This window comes from Corvus moneduloides, chromosome 30 (genome assembly GCF_009650955.1).
Source record: "Corvus moneduloides isolate bCorMon1 chromosome 30, bCorMon1.pri, whole genome shotgun sequence".
Lineage (NCBI taxonomy): Eukaryota > Metazoa > Chordata > Aves > Passeriformes > Corvidae > Corvus > Corvus moneduloides.
This window is the reverse complement of record NC_045505.1, coordinates 844,052-857,703: the sequence shown is the minus strand read 5'-3', so window position 1 is coordinate 857,703 and position 13,652 is coordinate 844,052. Positions and strand designations below refer to the sequence as shown.

At 58.3% G+C, this 13,652-nt stretch overlaps 1 protein-coding gene across 2 annotated transcripts; it reads left to right on the top strand.

Annotated features, from left to right (window-relative positions):
* The first annotated feature begins 351 nt into the window (after positions 1 to 351).
* ACVRL1 (activin A receptor like type 1) lies at positions 352 to 10,478 on the top strand. 2 transcript variants are annotated; one of them, XM_032093915.1, is made up of 10 exons: positions 466 to 1,447; positions 4,417 to 4,487; positions 5,758 to 5,982; positions 6,272 to 6,471; positions 6,600 to 6,699; positions 6,999 to 7,145; positions 7,227 to 7,502; positions 7,911 to 8,108; positions 9,229 to 9,359; positions 9,454 to 10,478. In XM_032093915.1, the coding sequence occupies exons 2-10, from the start codon at positions 4,421 to 4,423 to the stop codon at positions 9,586 to 9,588; spliced, it is 1,479 nt and encodes a 492-aa protein (XP_031949806.1). In that variant the 5' UTR covers positions 466 to 1,447; positions 4,417 to 4,420; the 3' UTR covers positions 9,589 to 10,478. The 2 variants fall into 2 exon arrangements, with proteins under 2 accessions (XP_031949805.1, XP_031949806.1); XM_032093914.1 differs by having other exon boundaries at positions 352 to 1,447; positions 6,999 to 7,502.
* Positions 10,479 to 13,652: the final 3,174 nt, after the last annotated feature.

Below are 13,652 nucleotides of genomic sequence, written 5' to 3'. Positions count from 1 at the left end.
GTTTTATCCTGGTTTTGTGCTTTTGTTTGTTTAAATCTCCTAGATCGCGGCTGATAGCGGGGCCAGGCGGCCGGCGAGATTCAAAGCTCCGCCGCCACCGTGTCCCGGCCCGGGGAGGCTCCGGGTGGGTTCGTGATGCGGTTGGGGCTGGTGATGCGACGGCAGCGGGGAGGTAAATCCGGCCCGGTCACCGCCTTAGGAAAGAGGCTGCAATTCAGGAGCGGTCACCGTGCCGGGGAGCAGCCGGCAGAAAGGCGGGGATGGGGCTCGGGATGGCACTGGAGGGAGAGGTGGGGGCGGGAGGAGGGAGAAGCAGCTGAGATTGGGGTGACCCAAAGAACAGCCCCGAAAGCGGCAAAACGGGAAGCAGCGCTTCCGCTGCCCACGGTCCCGTGGGTGCTGGGGGAGCGGGAAGTGCCCGGGCTCCGACCGTGGGAACGGCCCTGCCGACGGTGTCCCAGTGCCCGCCACCATCCCGGTGCCCGCCACCACGGCGCCGTGTGGGAACAGCGGGGCTGTGCCAGCGCAGGGCACCAAGCGAAGCCTCTCAGGCCACCATGCCCTGCTCCATGCCCGCAGCCAGGGCTCCACATCTCCAGCGGAGCGGCCATTCGGTGCCACGCCCTGATGCCACCAGGGTGGAATCCTCCCCTGCCCTCCAGCACTGCACCCTGGAATTGCTGGGGCCAGCATGGAATAACCAGGGAGCCCCTTGGCTCTGCCACGGTGCTCCATCCCCATGAGGGCTGGAGAAGGAGGGATGGCCAAGCAGGTCAAGGTCATTCCCATGGCATCTCTCTAGAACATTCCCATCCCCACCCGTGTCAAAGCAACCAGCTGTGCTCCTGCTGAAGACCTTGGGATGCTTGGGGTGAAGTGGTGGTGGCCATGTCCATACCATGGCATAGGGTTTGCCATGGAAACTGGGAAACTGGGGTGGGAAAGCGCTTGGTGAAGGACAAGGAGGGAGTAACAGGCAGGGGAAAGCAACCAGGATGGAGCTGGGGCCCGGTGAGCGGGAGGAAGGGAGGCTGGTCGTGGCTGTGTGCTCAGCAATAGGAAATGCTTTATTAGCTGGGAGTGGTGGAGAGAAGCCAGGCAGGAAGAGGCAGTAATAAGAAACATTTTTTTGACTTCTCCCACATCCAGACCACAGAGCAGCTGCCAAACGGCTGCATCGGACAACGGGGTCGCCAAGCCAAGCCCCTGCAGCCAGGCCGGGAAGGGTGACATTCCCCCAGCGGGACGGGCACGGCCGTGGGAGCCCCCACGGTGACAGGATGGGTGGCGGGAGGGGAGCAGATCCATGAAGATCCTCCGAGTCGGGGCTCAGGGCACGGAGCAAAGCTGCCCCGGCTGAGCCAGATCCACGAGCGAGATCGCAGCCGGGAGAGCCTCGCCAGGGCCGGGCAGTGCCGTGGGCTCCTGCAGGACGTGGATGCTGTAGGTGAGTGGGGAAGAGCCACGCGCTCGTGGGGTCTGGGGCTGCACCGAGCTCAGTGCTTCCCTCCTGATTTGCCCCTGAAATCAGGATTTGGCTCCGTTTTCTTTGTGTTCCATGGGACGCTGGTGTTGACATCAGGGTCGAGAGGCTGGAATTTGGGCCAGGGGCGTGAATCTGGGTTCACATCAGCGTGGTGGTGGCAGGATCTGTCCCCAGGTCCTTGTTAAAGAGCTGAAGTAATAAGCAACTGCAACGGAAAGGCTGGAATTGATGTGGGAAATGGGGAATTTGGGCGTATTTTGAAACGGCATGGGGGAAAATGAGGGAAAGTTGAGAGCTCCGCTAGCGAGGGCTGCAACGAGCAGTGGGCTCCAGCACCACAGAATATGCTGCCTCGATGCTCCCCTTCTGCACAGCCAAATCCCAGGTCTCTCAGAGGAGGGGTGGGCAAGGAAGACCCGAAGGGGCACTAAAGAGGCTCCATCTCCAAAGCCAGGCTGGGGAGAGCCCACCATGGAGCTCTTTCCCAGCGCGGGCACTGGAGCCCGCTGTAAGGCCGGGGCAGCCACGCTGCCCTTGTCCCTGCTCTGCACGAGGAGCCGTAGGCGATGCCAGCCCCGCACCGAGGTGACCCCGAGCGGGTTTTGCTGCTCTCTTTGTGTGCTGCACATTCCTGGGATGGTGACTCCCGTCAGTGAGAGGGGCCGGGGTGCAGGAGCCCACTGGAGGGTGAATTCTGCATCCGTGACCTGCCTGCAGCTGCGGGCAGGGAAAGGAAAACCTCCACCTGTGCCTGAAACCAGGCTGGAGCCTTGGTGTCCGTGGCAAAGCTCCTGCCAGCTCTGCCCCGCTGTCCATCCCGTCCTTCATCGCTGCGGCCGGTACACGCCCGGCTCACCTGGCTGGCACCGGCGCTGGCACGGGGGTCTCGGCCGTGTGCGACCCCCTGTGAAAAGGTGGCACAGGGAGCTGAGTCGTGAGCCACATCCTGTGGCTGAGCCCCCCGTCAGCAGCAGAAACCACAGGGGAAGGCGGAGGAGCTGGGATTGAGAAGCTCGGCCGAGCTGCCCTGGTAAGAGCAGGGAGCCCTGAACCATCCTGCACATCCCAGGGTTGTGCCCAGCCACCCTTCCCTGAACCCCTCTTGTGTCCTGCTCCGTTTTCCCTTTGCTTTTCCCTCCATGGGGTCATGGGGAAATTCCCCTTCCCCGGGGCTGGTTCTTGGTCCAGACCCTCCAGCTGCAGCATGGCTGCCTCTTGCTCCCAGCCACTCCTGCCGGCACCCACGTCCCATCCCACAGGTTTCCCTTGAGGGTTTTTCCTTCTCCTGATGCTACAAATCCCAAAGAATGTAATATAACACCCGGCCAGGCTGGGTAAGATGCTCTGGATGTCAGGAGGGCACGTGAGCTGCTGAAGAGAAAGGAGGAAGGAAGGGGCAGGGATGGGTACGCCAGGGCTGGTTGGTGCCACTGCTGAAGAACCTGGGTTGTTTTTCCTGTGGGATGCCAGGAATGACTCCAGATTAAGGTTTGCTCTCGGTAATGACGACGATCCATGCGATGTTTCATACACAGCAGAGTTTTGGGTGAGGCCCTGCCTGCTTTGTATTTCATGGCAAATATCCTGCAGCTGTCTAATGGCTCGGGATTTTGTGGAAGTGGCTCCAAGGAGGGAATTCACCACCTGGGAGACTCAGCTTCCCTTCGAAAACCTGCATCCTGGAGCTCTCAGGATTGCAAGAAGTGCGGTGCTCGGCAGCATCCTGGCGGTCAGGATTCAGCAGTCCAGCTCCAGAGGGGTTGAGGTTTTAAAATAAAGCAGATCCCAGCCCAGCTCCTGGGGAGTTGGGATTTTAAAACAAAGCTGATCCTGGCCCAGCCGAGGGTCAGATGGGTCAGCCTGGCACCGCTCCTCACACGAGGCACCAAGGACCAGCCCCCAGCTCCCAGGATCTGGTCACTGTTTCCTCCCCTCGAGCAGCAACCAAGTGAGTTATTCTGGGGAGGAAAAGCCCGATTTACGGCATGGCTGGAGCCTGCCGGGGTCAGCCACGTCCGTGTGCGCTCCCGAGGGCCGGGCTTGCGTGACTCCGCTTCCCCATCAAGGCCAGAATCTAAACAATCTTGATTCCTGTCCCAGCAGCCCTGGGCTGGGCTCTTCAATTGCAGGAAACGGAGCCTTTGCCATGTTTATGTCGGGAACACGAAGAATGAACTGAGGAGGGGCTGGGAGCCCGCGGCCGTGGAGCGAGGCGGGGGGCGGCGGGGGGATCGCCGTGTTTGCCTTGGCAGAAACGTCTCTTTTACGAGTGGGAAAAAAAAAAAAGGAAGATTAAAAATAGCCAAACTTCCCCCAAAGGCTCAGCAAGGAATTTTTGGCTGTCCCAGCACCTCTCTTCGTGTCATTGATAAGCTCCACACAAAAGCACCCCCAGGACTGAGCCCCTGCCCGTGGCCAGCGGCGCTTGGCGGCTCCTGGGCTGTGCACGGGGGTGTGGGGGCTTTGAGCTCCATCCCACAGCCCGGCTCTTGCCGAACCTGGAATCTCCAGCAGTGCCGTGGCATCGTCACGGCTGCCGAGGCCCTGGGGTGTGGTTTTAGGGAGCAGGAGCCATGGAAGCAGTGGGAAATGCCGGTGTCCCTATCACTGGGAGAAGGGAAGGAGGATGGGGCTGCGTGGAGATGGCAAGGCCCTGGCTCCAGTGCATTCCTGAGCACTGTGGGGCCGTGAGGGGCATCCCATGCCATGGTAGGGAGGTGCCCCGAGCTTGGGAGGTCCTGGGATCTGTTCTCAGGAAGGGCTGTGCCCAGGATGTCCGGAGCCAAACTCAGTTGGAGCAGCACATCCTACCTCACTCCATCTCTGCCTTGCCCTCTCCCTCTCCCGTCCCAAAGCCCCCATGGGTGGTGATGAGCCCTTTGGGAGGGCTGGGGGTGCCAGGGCTGCTCTCACCCCTCCGCTCCCCACAGGACGATGCCGTGTGGAGCCGGTGGCCGGGTGGTGCTGGCGCTGATGACCCTGTCCCTCAGCTTCGCAGCCGGTGAGTGCCAGTGCCATGCGGTGACAGCCGGTTAAAATAAGCCCTCGGCTTTTTGGGAGCATCTGTGCCCAAAATAAAACCCAGGGTGGAAGCTGGGCTCCTCAGGGACTGTGCTGTGCCCCTTTGGAATGCTGGCCCATCCCCCAGAGAGGATCTCGGCTTAGTTAATTGTGGTAGATCAAGTGCTTTGCTGTCACCGGAGGGGAGACCGGGAAAGGCTGGCACCACGTACTAAAAAACGTGGGTTTTCCCAGAGGTGTTGATGATGATGATGATGATGATGATAATGGTGGGAAGCAGGAGGAACTGCTCAGCATCCCGGGGAGCACCAGGTGACCTGGGGACAGATCCAGGCTGGGTGCTTTTGCAGGGAGGGCCAGGATAATGTGGCTGTGCCAGGGAGGAGCAGCAGAGCTTATTGGGGTCTCTACCAAGTCCCTGTCCTGCCCATGGGGCCACCAACCCCAAACCGGCCCTGCCACCACCCCACGGCCCTGGCACCAGGCAGCCTTTGGGGCAGGGACACAGGAAGTGCAGGATGGCCACCGCAGCCATCCCCTTGCTGTCCCCTCAGTGTCCCCTCTCTGTCCCTTTGCTGTCCCCTTGCTGTCCCCTCAGCACCGGATGTCTGGCTGCCCTCGTGCTGAACTGACTGATTCCAGGAGGGATATTTTCTGCGCAAAAGGGCAGAGCTAAATTAGGAGTTTGGGAGCGTGGCCGCCATCTGAGCCACTCTGGCACCGTGGCGCAGGAAAGTGCCTTCAGGGAAGTCAGGAAAAACTCCAGGAAAGACCCTGGGTTTGGCAGCCGGCTCCCAAAACACCCACTGGGGAGGCCCTGGCTGAGTTTGGGGCTTTTGATCCCAGTCTAGCTCCTGGGATCAGGCTCCCATAGGTCCCACGTCCCCTGGGATTCCGTGGGCAGGATGTGACCCTGTGTGCTGTAAACCAGTGCATCCCAGTAAATCCCAGCTGCTGGGGCTGGAGGCACAGTCCATTCCGTAGAGCCTCTTGGGGGTGTGGGAGCAGGTGACACCCAGGTTTAGGGCTGGCACTTGGATCGTCTCCTGGGGTTTCCCAGGAGCTGTCAGGACGGACTCCCTGTACTGAGTGCTCACAGCAGCCTTCCCCTCCTTCTAGGAGGCTGCCCACTCTCAAAACTCGGTTCAGGAGTCTTTAGGACAATGTCCCTGTCCCCAAAGCCACTGAAGCTCCTGGGTGGGCAGTGGGGTGACCCCATGGCACAATGTGTCCCCTCCTGGTGCCCGCAGAGGAGCTGCTGTGTGCCTGCGACGTGCCCCACTGCAGCCAACCCAACTGCACGGGCAAGGTGTGCTTCGTCAGCAAGAGGAAGGAGGAGGGGACCATCACCCAGCACCGGGGCTGCTTCTCCCAGAACATCCTGGAGCACTGCCAAACGCCCGTGACGGAGCAGTACGGCATGAGGTGCTGCAAGTCCCGCATGTGCAACGCCGAGCTGGAGATCTTCCTGCAAGGTACAGGGGCATGGGGAAGAGGGGACGAGCTGCCCACGTGGCTGGAGATGTGGTTGGGTCTCAAGATTGTCCCTGTCCTCACTCAGCACGTACAGAGCCACCTATTCCCAAGTGAGAAAGGGCCACCAAGATGTCCTCAGGTGTCCCTTCTTGGGCTGTGCCTGCAGAGCTGCCACCCATGGGGTTGATCCCAATGCAGAGACACTCTCCCCAGGTTCAAGGCCAAACCCCAGACCTCCACCCACCCAGGTCCACCCTCATGCTCCCATCCCTCGTTTCCCCTACCCAGGAGAAGATGCCCTGGGAAAGACGCCTTCCCTACCCAACCTCCTCCTGATGATCTTCGTCCCACTGCTCGCCCTCCTCGTCCTCGTGGCACTCACAGCACTCTTCTGCTGGAAGGTGGCCCAGCACCGCCACAAGCATAGCGACTTTGGTGACACAGACCTCATGCTGAAGGCATCCATGGTGGGAGACAGCACCTTAGAGGTGGGTGAGCTCCATGAGACACCCCAAATGTGCCCAAGGTGTGTGTGGGTGGGGGGTGGCCACCATGACCACCCTGACCGTGGCCATGACCCCATGGCCACGACCCCATGGCCACCCTGTTTGCGCAGGACCTGCTCAATGATGACTGCACCACGGGCAGTGGCTCCGGGCTGCCCTTCCTCGTCCAGCGAACGGTGGCTCGGCAGATCACCCTCATGGAGTGTGTGGGTAAGGAGAGCGGCCGAGGGGGGGGGCGGCTGCCCCAGTCACCCCCAGCTGGAGCTTGAGTGATGACACCACAAATTCAAACCAGAAAGGGGGGTTGGACCCAACCCTGTCAGCCAAAACCCAATAGCAACCCCACGTTCTCCCCCTGTCCTGCTGACTGGGGAGGGAGGGAGCAGCTGGGTGGGTGAGCGGATGTTGGCCGAGGTTAAGGAACCCTGTGATGCTCCATCGCTGTCCCACACGGGACCCAGGTGGGCCTTGGGAGTGCTCTGAGTGATGCGGTGCCATGGCTGCGGCAGGTAAAGGGCGCTATGGTGAGGTGTGGCGAGGCGTGTGGCACGGGGAGAGCGTGGCCGTGAAGATCTTCTCCTCCCGGGACGAGCAGTCGTGGTTCCGCGAGACAGAGATCTACAACACCGTCCTCCTCCGGCACGACAACATCCTGGGTGAGTGGGAGCCCAGGAGGGCTGGAGAAGTGGGGGCAGAGCGTGGTGGGTCCATGGTCCCACGTCTTTCTCCCTGTCCAGGCTTCATCGCCTCTGACATGACGTCCAGGAACTCCAGCACGCAGCTGTGGCTCATCACCCACTACCACGAGAACGGCTCGCTCTACGACTACCTGCAGAGGACGGCCCTGGATGTGGAGACCTGCCTGGGCTTGGCTTCCTCCATCATCTGCGGCCTCGTCCACCTCCATGTGGAGATTTTTGGCACGCAAGGCAAACCCGCCATCGCCCACCGGGACCTGAAAAGCAGGAACATCCTGGTGAAAAGCAACCGGCAGTGCTGCATCGCAGACCTGGGTGAGATGGAGGGGTGGGATGTGGTACCCCAGGTATATATAGGGGGGTGAAACCCCAGGGCTGTGATACCCGGGGTTGCAGCTCCCAGAGGTGTGGTACCCAGGGATGTGGTACCCAGGGATGTGGTACCCCCGTGACAAGGTACCCCGGGGATGTGGGACCCCACAGATGTGATGCTCCAGGAATGTGGTACCCTGGGGATGTAACGTTCCAGGGATGTGATGCCCCAGGGTGGTGGTGCCCCAAGGACGTGGTGTCCTGGGGTTTTGGTACCTCAGGGATGTTGAGCCTCGTGGATGCAGCACCAGCACAGCACTGACCAGGGCCGGTATCCCAGCGTTTTATAGTTGAATTGATGACCTTAAAAGTCTTTCCCATCCCAAATAACTCAGTGATCTGTCCCCCCAGGTTTGGCTGTCATGCACTCCCAGGGCAGCGACTACCTGGACATCGGCAACAACCCCCGGGTGGGCACCAAGCGCTACATGGCCCCGGAGGTGCTGAGCGAGCAGATCCGCACCGACTGCTTCGAGTCCTACAAGAAGACGGACATCTGGGCGTACGGGCTGGTGCTCTGGGAGATCACCCGGCGGACGGTGGTCAATGGTGAGCAGCTCCCGGCTGCCGGCTCCGCTCGCTCCCGGCTCCCCGTGAGGCTCCGAACCCGTTCCCGCCTTCCCTCCTTTTCTTGCTGGTTTTTTTTCCCCCTTTCCTTCGCCCAGAAGATTAGCTGTAAATTATAAACACTGTAATCTAGTGTCAGCACCCGGCTCCCTGATTAAAGGGCCCATTAGACTCAATCAGTGCTTTGTTTGTTCAGCGCTGATTAGAAAACAAGCAGCTTCAAGCGCTGCCTGGAAAGCGGCCACGGCCGGGACCTCCGGCCGCCGGGTTTGGCTCGGCAGCTCGGGACTGGGGCAAGGGGTAGGGACCCCCCGCGCTGGGGATGAACCTAATTGGGGCAGCCTGGCCAGTGCTGCTCATCACGGCAAAGTCCGGTAAAAGCATTAATTAAATGGTGGGCGCTGGCGGGTGGGGCGGGAGGTCCCCCCAGGCGCAGTCTGGCCCGGATAATCTCATTTACGGCCCCAGGGCTCCCTCAGATTACACATTTACTCCGAATTACCCCAGCCATGCGCACGCAGGAATGGCCTTCAGCCGGCTGGGTTTAACCCTTCCAGGATCGCTCACTCTCCAGGACGTGAAGAGTCCACCCTTCATTCCTCAGGGAATCGGGGATGGGGAACTCCAGGGCACCCTGAGATTTGGGGGTCACCCCTTGGGGTGCAGGGAGCTGGTGGGGGCTCGTGGCTTCCCAGAGACATTAAATCCCACGGGGACACGGACATATGGAAGCATTAAGCAGAGATTAGCTGGGCCAGCTGGCAGGCTGGCCAACAGGTGCTGAGTGGAGGTGGCCACAGTGCCAAGGGCTGGTATCGGTGCTGGACCTGGTGCCGGAGCTGATATTCGTGGTGGGGCTGGTGCTGGACTAGTGCCAGGGCTGCAGTTGGTGCTGGAGCCACCAGTGGCACCGGAGCCAGCGCCAGAGCCAGCTCCCACCGCCCCGTGTGTCCAGTGAGGCACATCCCACCGGCAATTCCCCACGTGCCCCCCCGGGCAGGGAGCAGCTCGGTCGTGCCGGAGCCTGCGGGCAGCCCACGATGTGCAGGATGGGGGTGAACCCCTCGCTCTCCCCCGTCCTCACGCCAGCCCCCTCCCGCAGGCATCGTGGAGGAGTATCGGCCGCCCTTCTTTGACGCCGTGCCCAGCGACCCCAGCTTCGAGGACATGAAGAAGGTGGTGTGTGTGGACCAGCAGACCCCCGTGATCCCCAACCGCCTCTTCTCCGACTCGGTGAGTCCCGGGGGACCGCCCCCCTCTCAGCCCGAGCAGGACTTTTGCTACCCATTAAGCCCTTTCATCTATCCCTCTTTTTGTGCCTCCCCAGGTTCTGTCGGCACTGGCGAAGATCATGAAGGAGTGCTGGTACCAGAGCCCCTCGGCCCGTCTCACCGCGCTGCGCATTAAAAAGACGTTGAAGAAGCTGAACAATTCCGTGGAGAAGCCAAAAGCGGAGCAGTGAGTGCCGGGAACACACCGGAGCCGCTTACGGGCTGCGCCGGGGACGGGATGGCTCCGGTCACAGAGGGGATTTGCTCACAGCCCCTGCCTCTCCCACCCCCCCTTCGAGCCGTTTGAATCTGCAAGGACGGAAAAAATAGGAAAAAAAAACCCAAATAAAACCACCAAAGGAGGAATCTTCCACCCGGCCATAAAAATACCCCCCGGATCCGTCACCCGACACCGGCGCGTCTCGCCGGGACGGCGGCGATGGCAGCTGGTCGCCCACCCCGAGCCCCCAGGCTGGACGCCACGGCGAGGGGCACCGATGACAGAACCAACCTCTGCTGCACCCCCAGCCCTCGGGGCACCCACCCAGCGCCGGCCGCGGAGCTGCCCAGACCCGCCCGCCCGGCGCTGGCAGCGGCAGGAATTCCCCGGCAGAACTGCGGTGCCCGGCGCACCCCTCGCTAAAGGAGGGATGGGTCTCGCTGGGAAAGGACGGTCCAAGGGCAGCACCGCCCTGGCCAGGCCAGATCCGCACCGTGGATTGTGGGGATCCCAAGTACGAGGAGCTGCCGGCGTCGAGCGTGGCCTGAGCGTTCCGTGTGCTGCAGGGACCTGCCAAGCTGGGGGTCCCATGGTGATCCTTCCTTGCCGAGCAGCCAGCATCCCCCTTGCCAAAGAAGTGCCCTTTTGGGTCTTTGCCAATATTTTGGTTTTTTCTGAGGTGTTTTGGCTCGGCCGGCTTCATCCCGCGTTGCTCCCTGCCATCCCAAAATCCACCCCATACTTGGAGATGTTTGGACATGACCAGGATGGGATGTTCAGCAGAACCAGCTTTGCCACATAACTATTTAATTATTAAGATTTAATATATTTAATAAAGTGTAAAGCTATTTTATCGCCTAAGAGCTGCCGAACCTCCCATGCTGGGCACTGGGCACTGCAGCAGGATGGGCCTCGGCACCCCTGCATGGCTCCATTTATGGCTTCACCTCCTCCTATCCAGCAGCACCATTGGATCCCATAATAAACCCAGCTCCAGCCTCGTGCCAACCCTCTCCCTCTGCCCGTGAGGGGCTGGGGCTGCTCCAGAGGGCCATGGCCACCAGCCCTCCTGCTCTGAGAGGTTTCACGGCCGAAGCCCCCCGGGATGGAAGCGGAGCTGGTGCGGGATAATGTGGCCGTTCAAGGGGTTCAGCTCCGAAGCGTTCTCAGCACATCACAGCTGCTGCCTTGGTCTGCGCCCAGTTAGAGACTGGAAGGAACTGGGCAGCAAAGGGCAACTGCTGGTTCTGGGCAGGGCACGAGGATATGGAGGATCTTGGGTGCCCTGCCCTGGGCTTGGAGTGCCCCACCTGGGGGTTTGGGATGCTCAGCCTGGGTCTTGGGGTGCCCTGCCTCAGGGTCTGGAGTGCCCTGCCTGGAGTTTGGGGTGCCCAGCCTGTGGTTTGGGGTGCCCTACCCAGGGTTTGGGATGCTCAGGCTGTGATTTGGGGTGCCCTACCCAGGGTTTGGGATGCTCAGGCTGTGATTTGGGGTGCTCTACCCAGGGTTTGGGATGCCCAGCCCAGGGCAGCTCAGTCCCCACCGTGCACCAGCTGCCCCGGGAAGAGTGCACACACACACACACACACACACATTATGCTTGCACACACACACATCATGCTTGCACACACATCATGCACACCTGCACACACACATCACGCCTGAACACACAGCCCATGTACGCTCAAACACACGTCATGGATGTTTGCACACACGCGATGCCTGAGCACACGCAGACATCAGGCGTGCTTGCACACACATCACGTTTGAACACACACTGTGCACACACAAACAGTGCCTGAACACACAAATCACGCATACATGACCACACACCACACATGCTCGCACACACACATCATGCTTGCACACACACAATGCGTGTGCACACACACCATGCAAGCTTGAAGATGCACAAATCATTCTCGAACACGTGCACACCACGCATGTGCACACGACTCATACCTGAACACACATCATGTGTGCTTGCACAAACACGGCACAGATGCCACAAGCACACCACGGATGCACACACGCACGCCGTGCATGCTTACACCACGCATGATTGCACACACACACCAAATCACACTCGAAAACACAGATCAGGAATGCTTGAACACACTCATCATGCGTGTGCACACATCAGACATGAGGGCACCATGAAAATCATGTGTGCACACACATTACACACAACTCACACAGACATCACACAGACACATCACACACATCACACACATCACACACACATCACACACATCAGACACATCACACACACATCACACACACATCACACACACATCACACACATCACACACATCACACACATCAGACACATCACACACACATCACACAGACACATCACACACATCACACACATCACACACACATCACACAGACACATCACACACACATCACACAGACACATCACACAGACACATCACACACATCACACACACATCACACAGACACATCACACACACATAACACACACACATCACACACATCACACACATCACACAGACATTACACAGACACATCACACACACATCACACAGACACATCACACAGACACATCACACACATCACACACACATCACACACACACATCACACACACAATCACACACACACATCACACACATCACACACATCACACACATCACACAGACACATCACACACACACAACACACACACATCACACACATCACACACACACATCACACACACACATCACACACACACATCACACACACATCACACACAGACACATCACATATCACACATGTATCACACCCCTATCACACACACACCACACACACATCACATACACACCATCATACACACACATCACACATCTCACACACACATCTATCACACACGTATCACATATCACACATGTATCACATATCACACCCTATCCCACCCTATCACACACGTATCACATATCACACATGTATCACATATCACACCCTATCCCATCCTATCACACACGTATCACATATCACACACGTATCACACACCCTATCACACACATCTATCACACACACGTATCACATATCCCACCCTATCACACACGTATCACATATCACACACGTGTCACATATCACACCCGTATCACATATCACACCCGTATCACACATCTATCACACACACACGTATCACACACCCGTATCACATATCACACACGTATCACATATCACACCCTATCACACACGTGTCACATATCATACACGTTTCACATATCACACATGTATCACATATCACACACGTGTCACATATCACACCCGTATCCCATATCACACCCTATCACACACGTGTCACATATCACACACGTGTCACATATCACACACGTGTCACATATCACACACGTGTCACATATCACACCCTATCACACACGTGTCACATATCACACATGTATCACATATCACACACGTGTCACATATCATACCCGTATCACATATCACACCCTATCACACCCGTATCACATATCACACCCGTATCACATATCACACCCTATCACACACATCTATCACACACACACGTATCACACACCCGTATCACATATCACACCCTATCACACACGTATCACATATCACACACGTCTCACATATCACACATGTATCACATATCACACACGTGTCACATATCACACACGTGTCACATATCCCACCCTATCACACACGTGTCACATATCACACATGTATCACATATCACACCCGTATCCCATATCACACCCTATCACACACGTGTCACATATCACACATGTATCACATATCACACCCGTATCCCATATCACACCCTATCACACACGTGTCACATATCACACATGTATCACATATCACACACGTGTCACATATCATACCCGTATCACATATCACACCCTATCACACCCGTATCACATATCACACCCGTATCCCATATCACACCCTATCACACACGTGTCACATATCACACATGTATCACATATCACACACGTATCCCATATCACACACGTATCCCATATCACACCCTATCACACACGTGTCACATATCACACAT